At 41.3% G+C, this 21833-nt stretch overlaps 1 protein-coding gene across 2 annotated transcripts in view; it reads left to right on the top strand.

The window, feature by feature from the left end:
* The window catches only part of LOC126166549 (protein maph-9-like), a 161338-nt gene that overhangs the window by 120324 nt on the left and 19181 nt on the right, over positions 1-21833 (top strand). For both annotated transcript variants that reach the window (XM_049920411.1, XM_049920410.1), the window contains exon 6: positions 14995-15187. In XM_049920411.1, coding sequence (XP_049776368.1) covers positions 14995-15187 — 193 coding nt within the window. The remainder of the gene's footprint in view (positions 1-14994; positions 15188-21833) is intronic.

Genomic DNA, 21833 nt, shown 5'->3' with positions numbered 1-21833 from the left:
TGCACAAGTTTTTCAAAAGAAACAAATCATTTTTAGTGAATTTAGTGACTCAATGTAGCTCCTGGCATCGCCATACAATTTAAGTTGAGTAATAATCAACTGGAAATCACTCAACAATGCCCACGTATGATCAACATCTCTAATATTCTGTACAAATGTGTGCAGATTTTCATTCAACTTCCCTGGAAAAGATGGTATACAATTGCTCAAAGAAACATCTGATACAAGATTAACTGCCATTGTCAAAGGTGGTGAAACCATACAGGTCTGTGAAGTTGAAGCAGTTTCAACATAGGGATTAGTTTGTACCTTTTTTTCCATGCTAGCTATGGCTGCAGCCACAACTGTCTGATTCAGCTTTTCCTTCAATTGTTGATTTTCCAATATGAGAGTTGGAATTTGCTGTTGTAAACTGTTCTAAATGCTCCATGTTGACCTCATTCACAACACAATTACTATCAGTACTTCCCTCTACATTTGAAGTATTTGCACAATGTGAATCTTTCCACTGGGCTCTAGGCATAACCATTCTTTGTCTCATTCTAAAACCTTTCCAAATTATGCACAAAGAGTAAAGTAATAAAGTAAATAGCATAGGTCACACTTCAATTAAATGAGGCAGCTAATCAGTAACAATAAAAAAATGTTATCAAGCAAACGCTGTTTCAATGAAAGTGGCGATATCCAAGGCTTCATCTCATGCCTCTGTTAAGCTGGAAGTAAAATTACATTTTAAAATAGTGTTGTGACTCGCCAATCATTCAAAGTGCCGCCGCACAATTACGCGCATCCTCTACGTGGGGCGCTGCCTGCTAGCCATGCAGCAGCTGCGCCACCTAAGCGGCCAGCCGAGCAGCGGCCGCTAGACTGGGACTCAGTGCTCATTCGAATGCTAACGAATACACATGTCAACTTACTCTGTGACTTATATGTGTTGTTGTGTCGTTCCTAAATATATGTGTTAAACTTGAAGTTCTAACAATTGGCGACAAGGTAGTGGATTTTTCCTTTTGACCGTTGACTTACAGGGTTCCATGGCTACTGTAGAGCAACTCTTGCAAAATCTCCTTGAACAGCAAATGCTTCTAACAGCGGCGATTCGCGATTTCGTCGTGGCGTCAAATGCGTGGCGTTTCTCGTCGTTGGCTATACGTCCTTTTTCTCCTTACGACGAGACGGCGGAAGACTGGTCTGATTATGAAAAACGTCTTCGACAGCACTTCTTGGCATTTCATGTCATGGACGAACAACCATGTAAGTCTCTGTTCCTTTCCTGGATTTCACCTCAAATGTATCGGTTGTTGTCGCAATTGGCTCCTTTGAAGGATCCTGCGTCTTTGTCCTTTGCTGAAATGTGCTCACTTCTGTCTGTCTATTTTCAAAAGCAAATGCATGTGGTAGCCTCTCGTGTTGCCTTTTATCGTTGTCAAAAACAACCAAATCAATCCTATCACACTTGGGCTACTGAACTTCACGTCCTCAGTCAAAAGTGTCAATTTGTTACTGACGTTCACAAAGAATCCTATGCCGATTCCATGGTACGGGATGCTATTATCCGTTTGGTGCCCGACAAAGAAGTTCGGCAACGTGCCCTTCAGTTGGCGAATCCAACTCTAGATGAAGTTCTCTCCATTGCACAGTCTTTTGAAATTTCTCGTGCCACTGCAGCACAAATAGAGGCATGGGGTGATGTCGGGGAAATACAACCTCTGTGCGCTGTTGACGACGCATGCGGCGTGTCCCCGCCGGCCGACATGGCGGCAGTGCGCTCCCACGTGCAGCCTCGGCCTAGCCGTAAACAACCCACTAAGAAACTGCAGCAAAACCCCCGGCAACTTCCTTCATGTCCGCGGTGTTTTACAAAACATTCATGCGAGGATTGTCCCCAACGTTGGGCTGTGTGTCACAACTGCAAAAAGAAAGGTCATGTGTCTTCCGTTTGCAAATCCGACCGCATACATGACGTTCATGAACATGACGCTGATTCTGATTCTGTGTTGTCTGTCAATTGCACTTCTTCCCTTTCAGGGAAGTTATTCCTCACTGTCCAAATCTTTGGTCGAGATGTTTGCATGCAAGTGGATACCGGTTCTCCTGCCACTATAATTAATTCTCAGACTTATCTTCAGCTGGCTTCTCCACTCCTGTCCCCTGTCACTCGGCAATTACAGACGTACAATAAACAGAAGATTTCTCTCTTGGGACAGTTTAATGCTGAGGTATCTTACAAATCTGTCATTCACACTGTTTCCATATTTGTGGTCGACCAGAGCAACACAGAAAATCTTTTTGCTTTCGATGCCTTTCGCGTTTTTGGGTTCTCCATAGATGACTCTGTCAATATTGTCTCTGATGCTATTCCTTATGCTCAACTGGATTCCTTGTCGATGACATTTTCGTCCCTTTTTTCTCCTGGGTTAGGCCGTGCAAACGACTTTGAAGCTCATATCACGCTCAAACCCACTGCTCGGCCTAAGTTTTTTCGGGCTCGGCCAATTCCTGTGGCCCTTCGTGATCGGGTAAAATGGGAGTTGCATCGTCTCACTGCATCAGGGGTCTTGCTTCCTGTCACTTCCAGTGAGTGGTCCTCTCCTGTCATTGTAGTTGCTAAGCCAAATGGTGATATTCGTATCTGTGGTGATTTCAAAGCCACTGTAAATGCTCAATGCCTCATCGACACTTATCCTATGCCCCGTCCTGAAGAACTGTTCACTAAACTTGCTGGAGGCCAGTATTTTTCTAAAATTGACCTGTCAGAAGCTTATCATCAACTTCCTCTCGACACTACTTCCCGGCAGTTTCTGGTCCTTAACACGCCTTTCGGCCTCTATCAATACCAATGCTTGCCATTCGGGGTTGCTAGCGCCCCTGCTCTCTTTCAGCGATTCTTGGAACAATTATTGCTCCCTGTTCCTGGGTGTATCAATTACATGGACGACATTGTTGTCACTGGCTCCACCACTGACGAACATCTTCAAAATCTCCGCACACTTTTTCATGTCTTACAGACTGCCGGTCTTAAGTGTAATCTTCAAAAATCACAATTTTTTCAGGCCTCTATCACGTACTTGGGGTTTCAACTCTCTCGGGATGGTATTCGTCCCCTTCAACAAACTGTCACTGCGATCGATGCCCTTCCTCACCCTACATCTGTTAAGGAACTGCAGGCTTTCTTGGGGAAAATAGCATACTATCACAAGTTCGGTGGCTCAGCCGTTGCATCGCCTGTTGCATAAAAACGTGCCTTTTCACTGGTCCGCGTCATGTGACGCAGCTTTCCAGAAATTAAAGACTATGCTGAAACCGGCCCCATGCCTGGCTACTTATCGACCTGGTCAACATCTTGTTCTTGCCACAGACGCCTCTCAATACGGGGTTGGGGCAGTCCTTGCACACCGTTTTTCTGACGGTTCGGAACAACCCATTGCTTATGCCTCCAAAACGCTCACGGATGCCCAACAAAAGTGTTCTCAAATTGAGAAAGAAGCTTTGGCCATCATTTATGCTCTTCATAAGTTTGGTGTTTTTCTCTATGGCTCAAAATTTCATCTTGTTATGGATCACAAACCACTTGTTTCCTTGTTTCATCCATCAACGTCACTTCCCGACAAGGCTGCACACTGCCTCCAGCGTTGGGCTCTTTACTTGTCCCGTTTCAATTATGAGATTCATTTCCGGCCAACAGCTCAACATGCAAATGCTGATGCTCTGTCTCGCCTTCCCATGGGTCCTGATCAGGCATTCGATAGGGACGAACTTTTGTGTTTCCACCTGAATGTTGCCGAGCAGCGGGTTGTGGACGGGTTCCCCATCACTGGGGACAGGCTGGCAGCTGCTACGGGTTCTGACCCTACCCTCTCCCAGGTTTTACACTGTATTCAGAAGGGTTGGCCAGATTGCCCATCCGCTAAGACTTCTGATCCATTGCGGAACTACTACACTTTGCGCTACCGCCTCACGGCTAGGGATGGTGTTATCCTCCTCTCCACTGACAATGCTTCGCCGCGTGTTGTGGTACCTGCATCTTTGCGTGCTTCGGTCTTGCGCCTCCTTCACCACGGGCACTGGGGTGTGTCTCGCACAAAATCTCTGGCACGCCGTCATGTGTACTGACCTGGCATCGACTCTGAAATAGCACACATGGTCACTGCCTGCGGCCCTTGTGCGTCACAGGCCGCTGCCCCGAAGTCATCTTTGTCACCGTGGCCTTCGCCTGAGAAGCCCTGGGAGCGCATTCATGCTGACTTTGCGGGACCCTTTTTAGGTACTTATTGGCTCCTCGTAATTGACACCTACTCTAACTTTCCTTTCATTGTACGTTGCACGTCACCTACCACCGCGGCAACCACCAGTGCTCTCGCCCGCATTTTTTCTTTGGAAGGCCTCCCCTCTACTCTTGTTACTGATAATGGTCCGCAATTTGCCTCTTCCGAATTTGCGGATTTTTGTGCTCGTCACGGCGTTACGCATGTCACGGCCCCGCCGTTCCATCCACAATCCAACGGTGAGGCTGAACGACTGGTCCGCACATTTAAGGCTCAGATGCGGAAACTTCTGACTTCTTCTGCTGCTGATGAGGTGCTTCTCCAGTTTCTGGCGTCTTACCGTTTCACCCCCATGGGCGACCACAGCCCGGCTGAGCTCTTACATGGCCGACAGCCCAGCACGCTACTTCATCTTCTGCAGCCTCCCACCTCACGGCCGCGGGTGCCTTCACTTGGCCGGTTCACCACCGACGACCTCGTCTGGGTACGGGGATATGGCAGGTGGCCAAAATGGAGCCCGGGCCGCATCTTAAGACACCGTGGCAGACGCCTGTATGAAATCCAGACGGACACGGGTGTTGCAGTGCGTCATTCGGACCAGCTTCAGCCTCGGGTGCCAGCAACGCCTGTTCCGAATGCCGCCACACCACCTTTGGCTCTACCTGATGCTCGGGATCTTGGCATCTCTCAATACTCACAACGAAGCCCTCTCACCGTCATCGCGATGCCAGCACCAGAACGGACACCACCAGGAGACGTGCCCATGCAGGAACCGGAGGATCATCCTCTGTCTGAGCAAATCTACTCGCCTCCTCCTCCAATGGACGCCGACACATTGCCCATGTCTCCTGTCATATCAACTGGACTTGCCACAATGGGCAGATTGGTGCATGGGGCCCCAGCAGATTCGACCCCTACGTCTCCTGTCATCTCGACCCGTTATCATTGGGGACAATTCCGACCGTACGGGAAGCCACCTCCTTGAGACTTTACGGTGAGTCAAACAACGCCTATGGACGTTAGCCATCTCCAGGACACCTCCATCAAGACCAGTGCAACAATTTCAAAGGAGGGAAAAGTGTTGTGACTCGCCGATCATTCAAAGTGCCACCGCGCAATTACGCGCGTCATCTACATGCGGCGCTGTCTGCCAGCCATGCAGCAGCTGCGCCACCTAAGCGGCCAGCCGAGCAGCGGCCGCTAGACTGGGACTCAGTGCTTATTCGAATGCTAACGAATACACATGTCAACTTACTCTGTGACTTATATGTGTTGTTGTGTTGTTCCTAAATCTATGTGTTAAACTTGAAGTTCTAACAAATAGTTTCAGGTGTTCGTCTATTTTCCTGCTCAGAAATCTTCATGGTGAACTACAGTAAAACAGTTTAACACTCACAGTCAATGTCTTTGAGCTGTGATGAGGACAATGTTGCAGCAGCTACGGCAAAGCACAGCCAGCTGGTGATGGTCGGACACCTTGTGGCAGAGCAAGAGCCAATCCCAGAACCCTCTGCAACAATGAATGATCAGCCACAGAGCTATTCATGTGGTCAATACCAGTATCCACAATGGCATGCACACTTGATTCACCCACGTACATACTCTTGTGCGCCGTCAATTCAAATGTATAACAGTGCATTAGCACGCAGGTCAGCTTTGAGCTGTGCAGAAACCAGAACAGCATGCTTCTCCCAGTGGGCATACCAGTGCACATGATGTGGCGAATCAGGGGACATATGAAAGTGTAGTGCAACAGGGCTGTCCAGCACATCATTGCGCTGTAAGGAAACAGTGTGCTCCTCACAAATGTATTCTGAAAGTCTTTTGTTAGCCATGAACAGGCTACAAAGGTTACAGGTCAGATGCTACTTCTGCAGACCAGTGTACAGAATTGTCAAGCTAGGAGGGTGGGCAACAGGTCTGTCTGTGAAATTTGGGGATAATAAGAAGAAGGCATCATTGGTATAAAAGTAGTTTATTGGAAGAAGGGGTACAGTGCCTTTGCATAGTGGGAGGCATGATAGGAAACTTCAGTCCATTGAGATTATTCCGTCACCTGTCAAGATCACTAACAGAGTGAGGGAGCAGCCTCCCAGGCCTGCCACAAGTAAAAATCACCCAATGTGATTGGGGAAGCTCATTGGTAACCTGGAAAGTGCCACACCATCAGCACTGACATGCAGTGTCAGCACTTGCCATACATCCTGTGCATCCCTGCTTCCCTGCCATAGCGTCAGTGGAAGGACAGAAAATATCAAAGCTGTTACAATAGTTAGTAATAATTATACTTTGTATAGTAATGTGTCATTGAACTGTAAAATAAAAGTCTACAAATATGAAATAAGCCTGTGGAATAAATTACCTGGTAAGACAGGTTATGCCTGTATGAGTTTTGAAGTGCTGTTATTGCTTTGATAATCACAGTTGCAATATATTCACAATAACATTTCACAGTGATCCAGGAAATATTTGTTTTGTTATAAATCCTGTCATGGATCACAAAAATTTGTGATGCAGTTCATCAGTTACATCACTTTCCAGATAGCCTGTTTGTTTCAGTATAATTGTACATTCTCTGTTATCAACAATCTGCCTTATATATTCATACCCAGGTCTGTCCCTGTGTGTGGTCTGTTTCTGTGATTCAGTGTGTTCTTTCCTAACCATTTTTCTCACTGACTCTTTGTTGCACCTCTCCATTCCTTCCTCTGTCAGTCTATCAGATCATCAATAGTCCCCTATAAGACAGCATATCAGAGGCTTCTAATCATTTCACTTCTGTCTTGCCTATTGTTCATACCCATACAGAGTTGTCCTTAAAACATAGTGTTTCATTACTGTTTCCTTGGTCTCAAGATTTACATTTGTGGATGTTAGTAGCAATTTTCTTTTATAAATTGCTCTTTTTCCTTGTGCAATCTACACTACCACATCTGTCTTTCATCTACCTTCTTTATCTATTCTTCTTTCAAGGTAGGAAAACTTACCCACCTCTTGAAGAGTTTCTTTTTTGCAATCCCTCATGTCCACTTTCTGTGCACACCATTACCATAGTCTTATTTTTTTATGTGCATATTATAGCTATCAGCTAGCACACATTCTGTTTCATTAAGTACCAGTTCAGCCCCTGTTCACTTACAGTGACCACTGCTATATCATCAGAAAATGAAATTATACTGATTTTCTTCCTGTGAGTAACAACTGTCAAACTCAGACTTCACTTCCTGCTTTACATTTTCAATATAGAAATTATCAAAAGTGGCAATGAGCAACCGTGCATTATGTCTATCTTGACTGTGGTCTCTTACACCATTTCACTCTAGTCTGGTTAGTATAAAGAGAATAGATTACCTTTCTATCTTTATAGCTGATACAACACTAAGAATGGAAGGCATGTTATTCCATCCCACATTATCAAAAATCTTCACCAAATCTGTTAACACATTATATGTTGCAATGTTGCTTCTAAATCTGCCTTTTGTTACTAGCTGTAATGCTAAAAATCATTCTAGAGCGCTCCTACTTCATTCCACACCCTTGCATTCTTTAGAAATGTACTAATTACATTCTTTTCAGAATGTGATGGAACTTACCCAAATCTATAAATTTCATACTCAAGCTTGTATAGTTCTTGCTCTGCTCATTGGCTTGATTATCATGAGAGCTTAACTGGTATTTCATAAATGTGCACATTATTTCCTTAGGAGTTCATTTGAAGCAGTTTGAAATTTGGAGATTAGGATTAGCTTTGTCCTAGCATCTTACTGCACAATATTCATGTTTACAACAGGCCTAATTTCTTCTGAGTAATTGTAAGCTGTAGTTCAAAATAACTAGAAATGAAGCTTTGAAATGTGTATCTGTAAATTAGATATTATATCAAGTAATTGAACATTGATACTTCCTGGTAGATTAAAAATGTGTGCCAGGCCAAGACTCGAACAGGGCCCTTTGCCTTTCGCAGGCAAGTGCTCTACCAGAGAGCACTTCCCCACGAAAGGCAAAGGTCCCAAGTTCAAGTCTCGGTCCAGCACACGGTTTTAATCTGCCAGGAAGTTTCATATCAGCTCACACTCAGCTGCAGAGTGAAAATCTCATTCTGGAATTGAACACTGATTGCCCATTAAATATAATTTCATATTTTTAAATTATGAAAATTGTTTCTTGATTAAAATTATCAGATAATGACTAAAGAAAAATTAATATTTCTTTTTCAAAGACTCATATAATTTTTCATGGTGGCCAACCTTTTGATTAAAGTGTTAATAGTAACAAAAATGTCTCAGTGCACTATTTTGACAGCTTCCTTAATCTTTTCTGCACATTATTTGCTTTCTACTGTTGACAACACAGAAATAACTATTTTCTTTTTATTTCTCTATTGCATTCCATGCATGTTTTTCTCTTTTCTTCCTGTCCGTCAGTCTTGTCCCAGGTAACTATGTATCAGGGTAATTTTAAACATTGGAGATACCCCTAACTCAAACCCTGCCTCGTGTGGTTTTTCCACTCACTTGTTTGTTATGGACTCATCTACTGGGGCAACTCATAAGTATCAAAAGTATTTATCATACTGAAAAAAGTCATCTGAATTATCTGTACAGAGCATCCAAGAACCTCCTATGATAGTCTTTTTAAAAAAGTGGATGTACTGACCATCATCTTACAATACATCTTTTCAATCATGACCATAATAACTGAGCACCCTTCTTCCTATGAAACAAATGAAAAACAAAATATTACCTTCATAAACTAGAAGGAAATATGACCTATACTGTGACATTTCTCTCTAGTTTAGAAATGAGTAAAATTCAGTAGCATCAAAATCTTTCTCATTACCTGTGATATTAAGTCCCTATGAGACAATATATTATTCACAGTAAATTAAAAGAGTTTTTGTTTGAAAAGACAGTTTATTCTTTAGATGAGTTTTTGATAGTGAGTTTTAGGCCATTTCCTACATATTACTGTTGCTGTTTCTGTTCTACTTGTATTTCTATTTGTTGTCCCTGTGCTAATTTATTATTTTATATCAAACATTATGTTCTACAACACAATATTATCCTTTCCTATTAGATTATTAAAACTCTAAGACAAAAACAAAGCCCACAACAAAGGAATTATCTGAAAGGAACAGAAATTAGTAGATGTGATGTACGTGTACAGACAACCAAATGATCAAATGATTATAATTTCAGATAAACTGGACAAATTATTCAAGAGAAAGAGGTTCATAAACTGAGTAAGTCAATAATGTGTTGATCCAGCTGTGGCCCTTGTGTAAGCAGTTGTTCAGCTTGGTATTCATTGATAGAGTTGTGAGATGTCCTCCTGAGGGATATTGTGTCCAATTCTGTCCAGTTGGTGCATTAGAGCATCAAAATCACAAGCTGATTGGAAGGGCCTGTCCACAATGCTCCAGGCATTCTCCATTGGGGAGAGATGTGGTGACCTGGCTGGCCAAAGTATGACTACTACAATTTCAGAAAAATTGGATGCCTGATTCAGGAGAAAGAGCTTCAGAATTGGCAAGTCAGTAATGTGTTGATTCGGCATTTATGCAAGCAGTTGTTTGGTTTGGCATTGACTGAAAGAATTGTTGGACACCATCCTAAGGGATATCATACCAAATTCTGTCCAATTGGTGCATTAGATCATCAAAATTCCAACCTTGTTGGAAGGCCCTGCCCTTAATAGTCCAAATGTTCTCAATCTGGGAGAGATCCAGTGACCTTGCTGGCTGAGAAACAGTTTGACAAGCACTAAGACAAGCAGTAGAAACTCTCACTGTATGCAGCCGCGTATTATCTTGCTGAAATATAAGCCCAGAATGGCTAGCCATGAAGGGCAACAAAACAGGGTAGAGAGTATTGTCAACATACTGCTGTGTTGTAAAGGTGCCACAGATGACAACTAATGGGGTCCCAGACCATCATTCCTGGTTGTCAGGCAGTATGGCAGGTAACAGTCAGATTGGTATCCCACTGCTGTCTGGGGGCCTCCAGCCATGTCTTCGTTGGTCATCAGGATTCAGTTCGAAGAGGAACCCATCACTGAAGACAATTTTACTCCAGCCAATGAGATTCCAGGCATAAGACATATCTGGAGATGCTCTAACAGCGTGAGATACTAACCTGAAGGTAGTCCACCATACAGCCTGACAACCAGGAGTGAAGGTTTGGGGTGCCATTTCTCTTCATAGTATGGCCCTTTTAATTGTCTTCTGTGGCATCCTTACAGTACAGTGGTATATCAGTGATATTCTATGCCAAATGTGGCAAGCCATCCTGGACTTTCATGTCAGCAAGACAATGCCCACCCACACATGGCAAGAGGTTTTACTGGTTGTCTTCATGCTTGCCAAATCCTACCTTGGCCAGTAAGGTCACTGGATCCCTCCCCAATGGAGCATTAAGGGCAGGGACTTCCAACCAGCTTGGGATTTTGACAATCTAAAGCACCAATTGGATGGAGTTCAACATGATACTCTCAGGAGGGTATCCGACAACTCTACCAATCAACGTCAAACTGAGCAACAGTTTGCATAAGGGCCAAAGGTCGACCAACACGTTATTGACTTGCTCAATTTGTGAAGGTCTTTTTCTTGAACAAATCATCCAAAATGGCTCTGAGCACTATGGGACTTAACTTCTGAGGTCATCCGTCCCCTAGAAATTAGAACTACTTAAACCTAACTAACCTAAGGACATCACACACATGCAACTGCAGCGCTCGCACGGTTCCAGACTGTAGCGCCTAGAACCGCTCGGCCACCCCGGCCGGCCTAAATCATCCACTTTTTCTGAAATTGGTCTCTGTACATGTACATCACATCTACCAATTTCTATCCCATTCGGACAATTCCTTCATGATGCACCTTTTTTATGCCTTAGGGTGTATTTTGTAACTCATAGATAGGTCTTTCTTTACACATTTGTGAAATGATAAACAAATAGTACGTAAATTAATGCAAATGATTTGTGTGTAAATTAATGTATGTAACTGACATGCACATAATGAAGTACCTTTTTTATCCTACTATAAGATAGCCCTCAATATAGGATGACACCCCCCCCCCCCTCTTTTTTAAGACATTTCTTGAGAAAATTTAATTTTTAACATTACAAGCATTTTTATTGATATAAAGCATCTGCTTAAAGATGTTAACATTATGCCATTTATTGATTGTATACATTTTGATAATACAAGGAATGATCTGTGGTATCACTATTTTCTATCATCATCATTGTCTTCATTTATAGGCCTACTGATATTTTGTCCTTCCTGGCATCTTCTGAACCATCCATAGCATTGGATATGCAGCACTTTTTGAATTCTTTCAGATAGATCCACTTGAGATTTTGCCATAGCAGCAAATATCCACTGGCCCAGCATGGATATTGAGGTTTTCTGACTTCCTCCCTTGGAGTGAAGGCATGGTCCCTTTGAAGAAACCAATCACTGTAAAGCTGTCACAGGTGAGCCTTAAGAGGTCTATTCACAACAGTGTACATTTCTTGTAGTTGTGAGGTCAGTCTGCTGGGAATTATATCCAGGTATGTGCTTCTATTAATCACTAACTTTCTAGGTGAGGTATCACCTGGAAGAATCCAGCTCCAACATGTTCCTTCTGTTAAGCCAAGAGCATGGTATTATGTTTAAACAACTTCAACCAATCTAGCATCATGTCATATGTCATCAATACCTTTTGTTGGCCTTTAAAGATAGCTCCTGCTTGTTTCCATATCATTTTCCTGTGAAGAATCACATATGGGGGAGCTTCCTCCATCTGCTAGTGCAACCAGAATTAATGTTATTTCAGGCCTTTTCATTGTCAGAACTTTTCATGGATTTCATGTCAACAGTAGAATTTTATGCCACGTCAAAATAAACAGACTTCTGATCAGCATGGATTTCATGTCGACAGTAGAATTTTATGGCACGTCAAAATAAACAGACTTCTGATCAGCATTTCCCTTGTTGCCTTGCAAATAATCATGCAATTTCTTTAAATTGATTATATGACACTGATACACAAGTAGTTTTTTGCCATAAGGTAAGAGAAGTTTCTGTTCTGCATCACAATGTAAGCTCCTCCCTCTTCATCATCTCATGCACCAGCCAGTACTTGCTTTGAACTCCATAACACATTCAGCTGGAAAATTTGTCTTTTATCTCCAGTGCCTTCATTCAGATAATTTCTTGTGTAATCAGGAAGCCTTCATTGTATATGTCTTGCACGTATTGAACAACCTGGTGCTCCAGTTTGTGCTTTGATACCCTGAAAGTTTATCATGTGGAAATGGCACTCTTTAATTTATTCTTTGTCTGACACCAGCTATGAACATTCATTTCTGTGACATCAAATTTTCTGCCTGCTGCACAGTTGTTTGTGGCCTGTGCTTCATGAATTGCCATTAACATAAGGTTAGCATCATAATGTCTGTGAGAACCACAAACTTGTAATTGGCACTCATTATCAGTTGCAACAATTTGTAGTTCTTACAACACTGACAATCTAAGAAAACTAAATGATAACAACACATTGTCCCCTCAATTTCCTACAGCCAAATCAACGGAAATTGTTCCACTTCAGATTAACACTCTAGCCACCAGTGAAAATCAATAATGATGTATAGTAGCAGCAACTCTAGTGCTGTTATTAAAGCTCATGTACTCAGTCTGACTGCTCTCAGTCATGCTAACAAAACAGTCAAACTATTAGAGTTTCACACAGACCAGCAGCTCAGCTGGGATTCCTGACAAGGAAATTATGTTGCAGACTAGCGTGTCTCATCTATATAATGTACAAGCTCAGGAGCAGTGTCAGTAAAGAACTTCTATCGTATGCATATTTTACATTCTTCCATTCCCATCTGATTTATGGGATACTATTATGTGGTAGTTCTGTATGCTCAAAATTAATATCTAAATAGGATAAGAAAGCTATCAGGTGGTTTGCAGAACTCAACTCATGGAAATCATGTAGAGATTGCTTCAGATAACTAAATACAGACAAGAAGAGAAGAGAAGCTTTCAAAATGTGGTGCTACAGAAGAATGCTGAAGATTAGATGGGTAGATCACATAACTAATGAGGAGGTATTGAATAGGATTGGGGAGAAGAGAAGTTTGTGGCACAACTTGAATAGAAGAAGGGATCGGTTGGTAGGACATGTTCTGAGGCATCAAGGGATCACCAATTTAGTATTGGAGGGCAGCGTGGAGGGTAAAAATCATAGAGGGAGACCAAGAGATGAATACACCAAGCAGATTCAAAGGATGTAGGTTGCAGTAGGTACTGGGAGATGAAGAAGCTTGCACAGGATAGAGTAGCATGGAGAGCTGCATCAAACCAGTCTCAGGACTGAAGACCACAAAACAACAACAACTAAATACAAATACAGTACCTAGGCTGTATATGTTCAAGTGCCTTGCCTTTGTTAAAGAAAACTAATGTAAGTTTAACCTAAAGATGATGATTCATGACCATAATACAAGGAGCGAACATGCAATTAATGCGCTGTTTGCTAGGATGGCAAAGAGCCATAACAGCTACAGATATCTTGATCTTCTCTACTTCATTAAATTACATGAAGATGCCAACACAGTGCCAGTAAATAAATTTAAAACTACTCCTGTGAAATGGATGAGCATAAAGTATTTTACTGTACTCAGGGGTTCCTTGAGTGTGTCACAAATGATTCACAATAAATAAACTACATACATTATTTTGTAACCATAAACATCAGGCTGTGTAACTATTTTACTATTGTTTCAAGTGCTTATTGTTATTTATGTGTTTGACTGTTTATTGTCTTTGGCATTCACTTGATATATAGTGCATTAACTTTTAATTGCTCTATTATGTAATTATTTATTGTTACTGTGTCATTTACTTAATTATGCAGTATATCTATCTTGTATTACGTTCTTGTATTTAGTGCATTTGCCTAAGTTATTATTATTATTATTATTATTATGTAACTTGATGACACTTATTGCATGTAAATATGATCAAAGGTGAATAAAGTATTTGTATTTGCTTCGTTTGTTGTGCCACAGTTCAATTGTTCTGTGCGAACATATTTTTGTTAGCATTAATTTGTCTCCTGTAGAAATGTATACTCTTGTTGAGTATTTGTCCAGTTTTAAAGTTAGTTGAATTTCAACCACAAATGAATTCAAGCAAACTGTAGTTTAAATGAGGTAGATGTTCTTGAAAAGTCAAGGAACATGGTATATGTTTCTATTGTTGGCAGCACAATAAAATTTGCTGCCTGCCCTTCATTCCAGCCAAGCTGGTGTCATTGTTCCTCTCCCACCACCACCCCTCCCCTGACTCTCCCCCCTCCCCTAACCCCCCCCCCTTCCCCGCACCCCCTGTTCTGAATCCTTCAAATCAAATCTGCATGTGAATTCAGTTGCCGAAGTTTCATCTGTTAATGTAAGACAACCTCCATACTATTGTATTACACAGCATAGAAACATTGAACACAGCAATGAAAGCTTAGTCTGTGAATGCAAGGTGGTTCTGTGTTTTTTGAATCATGAATTTGAGGGAAAAAAACTTTGTTTTATACTTGGACAAATACAGTACATGTTTTGACTCATCCCACGTTTTTACTACATTTAAACATGCTTTTGCATCTATGAAATATGTATCAAAAATAAATAAATAAATCCTGCATAATTATGCTGAAAGAAGACATGAAGGTATTTTGTTATAGACTTGCCACCACAAGTAATCAAGATATCCGTGCAAAAGCAGAATCTGCATTCCATCACTGGCTGCATCAGAAAAGGAAGGCCCAAATGAAGAGCAGAAAGGAGAAAAATAAGTACTTGTTGGAGAACAATGAAGAACAGGTTCAAAACAGCAAAAAACAACAGGATTCTGAGAAGAGAGCTCAAGCTGAGGCAGTGAGTTTGCACATTTCAGTCTCTAAATTTGGGAATGATGTCCTGTATTATGCCATAGTGTTTTATATTGGACTTTATTCTTACTTCATTGTTGCACTTGAAATACTGGATTGCAGCATGATGTAATTTGTATATTTCTGAATTCTGTCAGAATGTTATTAAGTAAGTGTAATGTGACTAAATGGTGACAATATGGACAGTTTGGTGAATGAAGGTGTTTCTCATGCTTCTGTTTAAGATTTGATGCACTCCAGTAGTAGCAATTTTGCTTATTTACGTGAGCATTCAGGTGAAAATAAGCCTTATCAAAAAACAAGATGTTAAATGGAGGGCACTCAGTCACTTCATTAACAAACTGCAGCCTATGTCTGGCATCTGGCTTTACTTTCTATACCAGTTGGATTTTGTAAGGGCATAGTTTAAGGGTTTTTTGCAGAATTTGGGGCAGAGGTGATCCATACACATTTAAGGAACTTGCACGCTTATGAATGGAGCCATTAGAACTGTCACAAGCAGGTTGATTTAAGCTTGGTTCACACACACAGCTAATGTGGTGCCACAGCTTGGGGCTTTCTGTTGTGGCATCATGAGCTACTGTTCACACAGCCTGCCCAGCTAGCCACACGGTCTAACACGCTGCTTCCCTGGCAGATTTGTGTTGAGGTCCGGTGTGCCGGCCAGCCTGTGGATGGTTTTTAAGGTGGTTTTCCATCTGCCTCAGCAAATGCAGGCTGGTTCCCCGTATTCTGTCTCAGTTACACTATGTCGGCAATTGGTTTGCAAACATAGGCTCCACGTATGCATACACCATAATTACTCTACCACACAAACATTTGGGGTTCCACTAGAGGCCGAACCGCACAATAACCCTGGGTTCAGTGTGGGGGGACCACTGTGGCTACAGCAGGAGGAAATCTCTCCATTGTTTCTAGGTCCCTGGTTCACACAATACCGTTCACACAGGACACCACGAATTCTATGTAGTTGCACAGCTTTCAATATGGCATCAACTGAAATCATGTGGGCTGGTAGGAATGTTATAATGCAGGTTTTGGCATTATAGCTGTAACAAGATTTAAATACAAGGGGGATGAAACCCAAATATTGGATCTGAAAATAGATTTTGCACAGTGATAAATCAGGGGCCACAAACACATTTATAAAAGAAATAACACTCAGAGATAAAAATGCTGTCTGTCGTGGCAAACTAACCAACAGCTGACATGTAAATCTGCAGACATTCCACTTTCCCAAGTGTTTAAAATCTTATTGTATTCATTGATATAGGCATTTCAAATAACTAATTTTTAGTTTAACAGCTGCCATATCACACTCAGGAGCCATTTCCTGCATGTAACCAAGAATTTATACAATGCTTGGTCTCAAAAATCATGAAGGTTATATGACTTGCTTTTTGGTTTACATATATTAAGTTCATTTATTTATTCATCAGATAATCTTTTAAGGTTGTGGGATATGTCATTGGTTTGCAAATATTGCCACCCCCCCCCCCCCCCCCCACACACACACACACACAAACAGTGATGCAGAAAATCAGACATAGCTTGCTGTTATTGTAGTTCCCGAAGCTGTGAAAGTTACATGTTTTCACTATTTTCAGTGGTAAAATGAAAACACTCTGAAATTAAATAGAGTACTGTGAAAGAATTTTTGAGTTTCAGAATACTGCCACCAGAGAGCTTTAGTGGAAGTGGCACAATGAAGTACAACCAAGTTGAACGTCGTGTGGCACGACAAAGTTGCATTTCTTAAGGTGCACCACTAAAAACTGGGAGTTCACGTATACAACTACAGTATACCACTAGCTGTAATGATACTTTTGTTGCGTGTGTGAACCTGGCTTTATCTTGGCCACTTGGATTTTGGTTTGACCAATGTTCAACCAGTCTCCTCAAGTGTTTGATCCATTTCTAAATTAGGGGAACACTTTGAGCATCATTTACATTATGCAATCCATAATGATACCAAAATTTCCTCCACACTACAGGCACCACATCATTGTTTTGTAAAATGCTCGCACGCAGAATGCGTGGTCTGATCCTGAGAAGTGCTCCATATCAACTGAAATCCTAAAGGCCAAGCATGCGATGAATGTAACTCCTGCTCTCCTATGATTTGTTGTGCATGCACAGAGAGCTCTTTAAATATAAACTTTCTTTTGAGACACTCTGTACAACAGGCATGACTGACACAGCTTTGTTCCAGTTACTATATAGCAAAAATTAATCATCAATACTAAAATAAAAAACTGTATTCTATACGCACTAAATTACTGAAGACCTACACTTTCTCCTATGTTTCCCTTTAAAATTTTGCACAAATGCCATGTACTGTCCTGACATGTTGAAAATATTCAACACACATAACGACAAAATATTAAAAACAAATACTCTATTATTCCTTGTCTGTACTTCGAAAAAATAACATCTTGGAAATTAATTTTCTAGTTCTCTAAAGTCACAGCAAGGGCAGTGCTGTTTAGTTTTTTAACCAGTTGCCTTAACTTTAAAATGCTAGACAGTAATGCATACTAGAGTGTACAGTCCTACTTAAGGAAATTAGTTAACTTTATTTTTCTGTATTTTAATATGTGCATACACATTTTGCATTTGATTATACACTTGTTTTAATGCCTCATAATTTTCCATTAGTATTAAACTGTTCTTTGAAAATAAGAAATTTTTGTTACCAAGAGCTTCATTAAGTCACGTCAGCTACAATTTCTTCTTCACTTGCTGGGGCGTACACAGTAAGATTATTGTCTGCCTGGACAAAGTCCTCTATTCCATTGAATAATAAAGGTGGACAAAGTTCTTGCACTAACTCTGCCAGAGGAATGTCATCCTCATTCTTATCTTCATCTTCAGCACCATCAGCTCTTTCTTAAAACATGTCGCCCTCACTATGGGATCTGTATCTATATTCTGTGACCCCCTGTGACATGCATGGCAGAGGGTACATTCCATTATATAAGTTATTTGGATTTCTTTCCATTCCACTTGAGTGTGGGAAGAATGGTTGTTTAAATGCCTCTGAGTGTGCTATAATTAATCTAAACTTGTCCTCACAATCCCTATGTAAGCATTAAGCAGGGATTGTGCACTGAAGAGTCAAAGAAACTGGTACACCTGCTTAATATTGTGTAGGGCCCCCAAGAGCACGCAGAAGTGTCACAACACAACATGGCATCGACTTGACTAATGTCTGAAGTAGCACTGTAGGGAATTGACACCATGACTCCTGCAAGGCTGTCCATAAATCTGTAAGACTAGGAGGGGGTGGAGATCTCTTCTGAACAGTACATTGCAAGGCATCCCAGATATGCTCAATAATGCTCATGTCTGGGGAGCATGGTGACCAGCAGAAGTGTTTAAACTCAGAAGAGTGTTCCTGGAGCCACTCTATAGCAGTTCTGGATGTGTGGGGTCTCGCATTGTCCTGCTGGAATTGTCAAAGTCCATCGGAATGCATAATGGACATTAGTTGTATCTAGATGTATCGGGGCCCCATATCACTCCAATTGCACACACCCCGCACCATTACAGAGCCTCCACCAAATTGAACAGTCCCTTGCTGATATGCAGGGTCCATGGATTCATGAGGCTGTCTCCATACCCGTACACATCCATCTGCTCGATACAATTTGAAATAAGGCTTGTACGAGCAGGCAACATGTTTCCAGTCATCAACAGTCCAATGTCAGTGCTGAAAGGCTCAGGTGAGGCATAAAGTCTTGTGTTGTGCAGTCATCAAGGGTAAACGAGTGGACCTTCAGCTCCAAAAGCCCATATTGACGATGTTTCATTGAATGGCCCAGCATTGAAATTTGCAGCAATTTTTGTAAGGATTGAACTTCTGTCATGTTGAATGACTCTCTTCAGTCATTATTGGTCCTGTTCTTGCAGGATCTTTTTCTGGCAGCAACAATGTCAGTGATTTGATGTTTTACTGGATTCCTGGTATTCATGGTAAACTCATGAAATGGCCGTACAGGAAAATCCCCACTTCATTGCTACCTCTGAGATGCTGTCTCCCATCACTCATACGCCATCTATAACAGCACATTCAGACTCACTTCATTCTTGATAAACTGCCATTTAGCAGCAATAACTCATCTAACAACTACGCCAAACACTTGTTGTCTTATATATGTGTATCCAACTGCAGTGCCGTGTTCTGCCAGTTTACATATCTCTGTATCTGATTACGCTTGTCTATACCAGTTTCTTTGGTGCTTCAGTGTAGTATATTCCTAGAATTATTATTTAAAGGCTGTTCTTGAAATTTTGTTAAGCAGGACTCCTTGGGATAGGTTACATCTGTCTGCAAGAGTCTGCCAATTCAGTTTCTTTAGCATGTCTGTGACTCTCTTCCAGGGGTCACACGAGTAGACTGACTGCATCTTCCCAGTTTTCTACCAAGGCTTTACTGCTTTACCCATCACTGAGCCTATTCCGTTTCATATCCATACAGAGTGTGCAACCAGGTACTTGTAGGAGTTGGCCAACTCCAACTGTGACTCACGGATATTGTAGTCATAGAATACTATGTTTTTTACATTTTGTGAAGTGCAAAATTTTACGTTTCTGAACATTTAAAGCCAGTTGCCAATCTTTGCACCATTTTGAAATCTTATCAGGATCTGAATGAATATATGTAGCTTTTTTCAGACAGCACTTTACTATAGATATCTGCATTGTCTGTGGAAAGTCTGACGTTATGATTAGCATTGTCCAAAAGATCATTAATATAAATCATGAACAAGGGTCCCAACACTCTTCTCTGCGGCATACCCGAAGTTACTTCTACATCTGCCGATGACTTCCAGCCAAGATAATATGCTGCATCCTCACTACCAAAAAATCCTTGATACCCAATATGATCATAATTTTGAGACAGTAATTGTAGATGTATTACTGAGTCAACTGCTTTTTAGAAATCAAGAAATAGAGAATCCACCTGACTGCCTTGATCCAAAGCTTTTGGTATATCATGTGAGAATAGTGCAAGTTGGGTTTTGCATGACTGATGTTTTTGAAGTGCAGGGTGGTTGGCATGGAGGGGGTCATTCTGTTTGAGATACCTCATTACGTTTGAGCTCAGAATATGGTCTAAGAGTCTACAACATATCAGTATCAAGGACACTGGATGGTAGTTTTGTGGATAACTTCTGTTACCATTAATTAAAACTTCCGGGTTAAATTGCAGTGGTCCATATATAAAACTTCTTCTCGTTCCTGACATTTCATTGCCTACTGCGGGCAACATCTTCTGACGTGAGTCGGCAACTGGCTGCTAGGCACTGGACGTCCTGCTTATATAGAGCACTTAGATGGTGCCACCACTCATCACGTGCTTTCAACTTTAAAACTATCTCTTTCTAGTGCCATCTCTCTTGATTACAGGTAATCAATTGTCACTTTGTTGGTACAAAGTCGACCGCCATATCTTGTCTAGTTTTAAACCTTCTTCATTTTTATTAAAATTATTTTCGTGCTTGTAGATCTCTATAGCTTCTCTATACATGCGGGTATAATAATGTAAGGTCCTAGCTATCACGTTTGTCTCACTAAATTTTATTTCGTGATCACAGTCTTTTAAAACGTGTTCCGCTACAGCTGATTTGTCAGTCTGTCCCAATCTACAGTTCCTTTTGTGTTCCGTTAGGTGGGTATTAACACTCCCTTTTAGTTGTTCCAATATAAACCATGCCACAGTAACACAGAATTTTATACACACCTGGGGTAGCTAACGGGTGTCATGCATCTTTCACCTATCTTAAACTTTCACTAATTTTCTTGGTAGGTTGAAAGATTGTCTCCACTTGAAACTTGGCCAAAACTTTCCCATTATGGTTCATGATGTTATGAATCAATGGAAGAAAAACTTTTCCATCCGATGGTGGTTGTTGTGTATTTTCGGACACTTTTCTTCTAGGGTGGAGTGCTCGATCTATTTTGTTGTCAGTGTACCCATTTCTCCTGAAAGCCATTCGCAAATGGCTTAATTCATCTTGCAAATAAATTGGCTCACAGATGTTATTAGACCTGTCCACTAAAGTTTTTATGACTCCTCTCTTCTGCCTAGGATGATGATTCGAATCCTTACGTAGATAACGATCGGTGTGTGTGTGTCTTTCCTATATACCTTGTGCCCTAAAGTCCCATCTGCCCATTTAATAACCAATACATCCAAAAAATTTAGTTGTCCATAACTCTCTTTCTCCATGGTGAATTGTATCTTTGAATTGAGACTGTTTATGTGCACCAAAAAATCACTCAGTTCCTCTTCAGCATGATTCTATATCACAAAGGTGTCATCCACGTATTGATACTATTTCAAAGGGCTTTTTTTGGCCAACTGCAGCACTTGTTATTTGAGAAATTCCATAAATAGATTAGCAATAGTAGGGCTCAGAGGGCTGCTCATGGCCACCCCATCAATTTGCTCATAAAACTCGTTGTTGTATTGAAAATAAGTCAAGGAAAGACAATGTCAAAACAAAGCTATTATATCAGTAGGAAACATATCAGCTATGTAAGAAAGAGCTTCTTCAACAGGGACCATGGTGAACAGGGATACTACATTGAAACTGACAAGGATGTCACTTGGACTAACTGTGATC

This window comes from Schistocerca cancellata, chromosome 1 (assembly GCF_023864275.1).
Source record: "Schistocerca cancellata isolate TAMUIC-IGC-003103 chromosome 1, iqSchCanc2.1, whole genome shotgun sequence".
Lineage (NCBI taxonomy): Eukaryota > Metazoa > Arthropoda > Insecta > Orthoptera > Acrididae > Schistocerca > Schistocerca cancellata.
The sequence above is the reverse complement of the archived record's forward strand: the minus strand, read 5'-3'. Positions and strand labels throughout refer to the sequence as shown.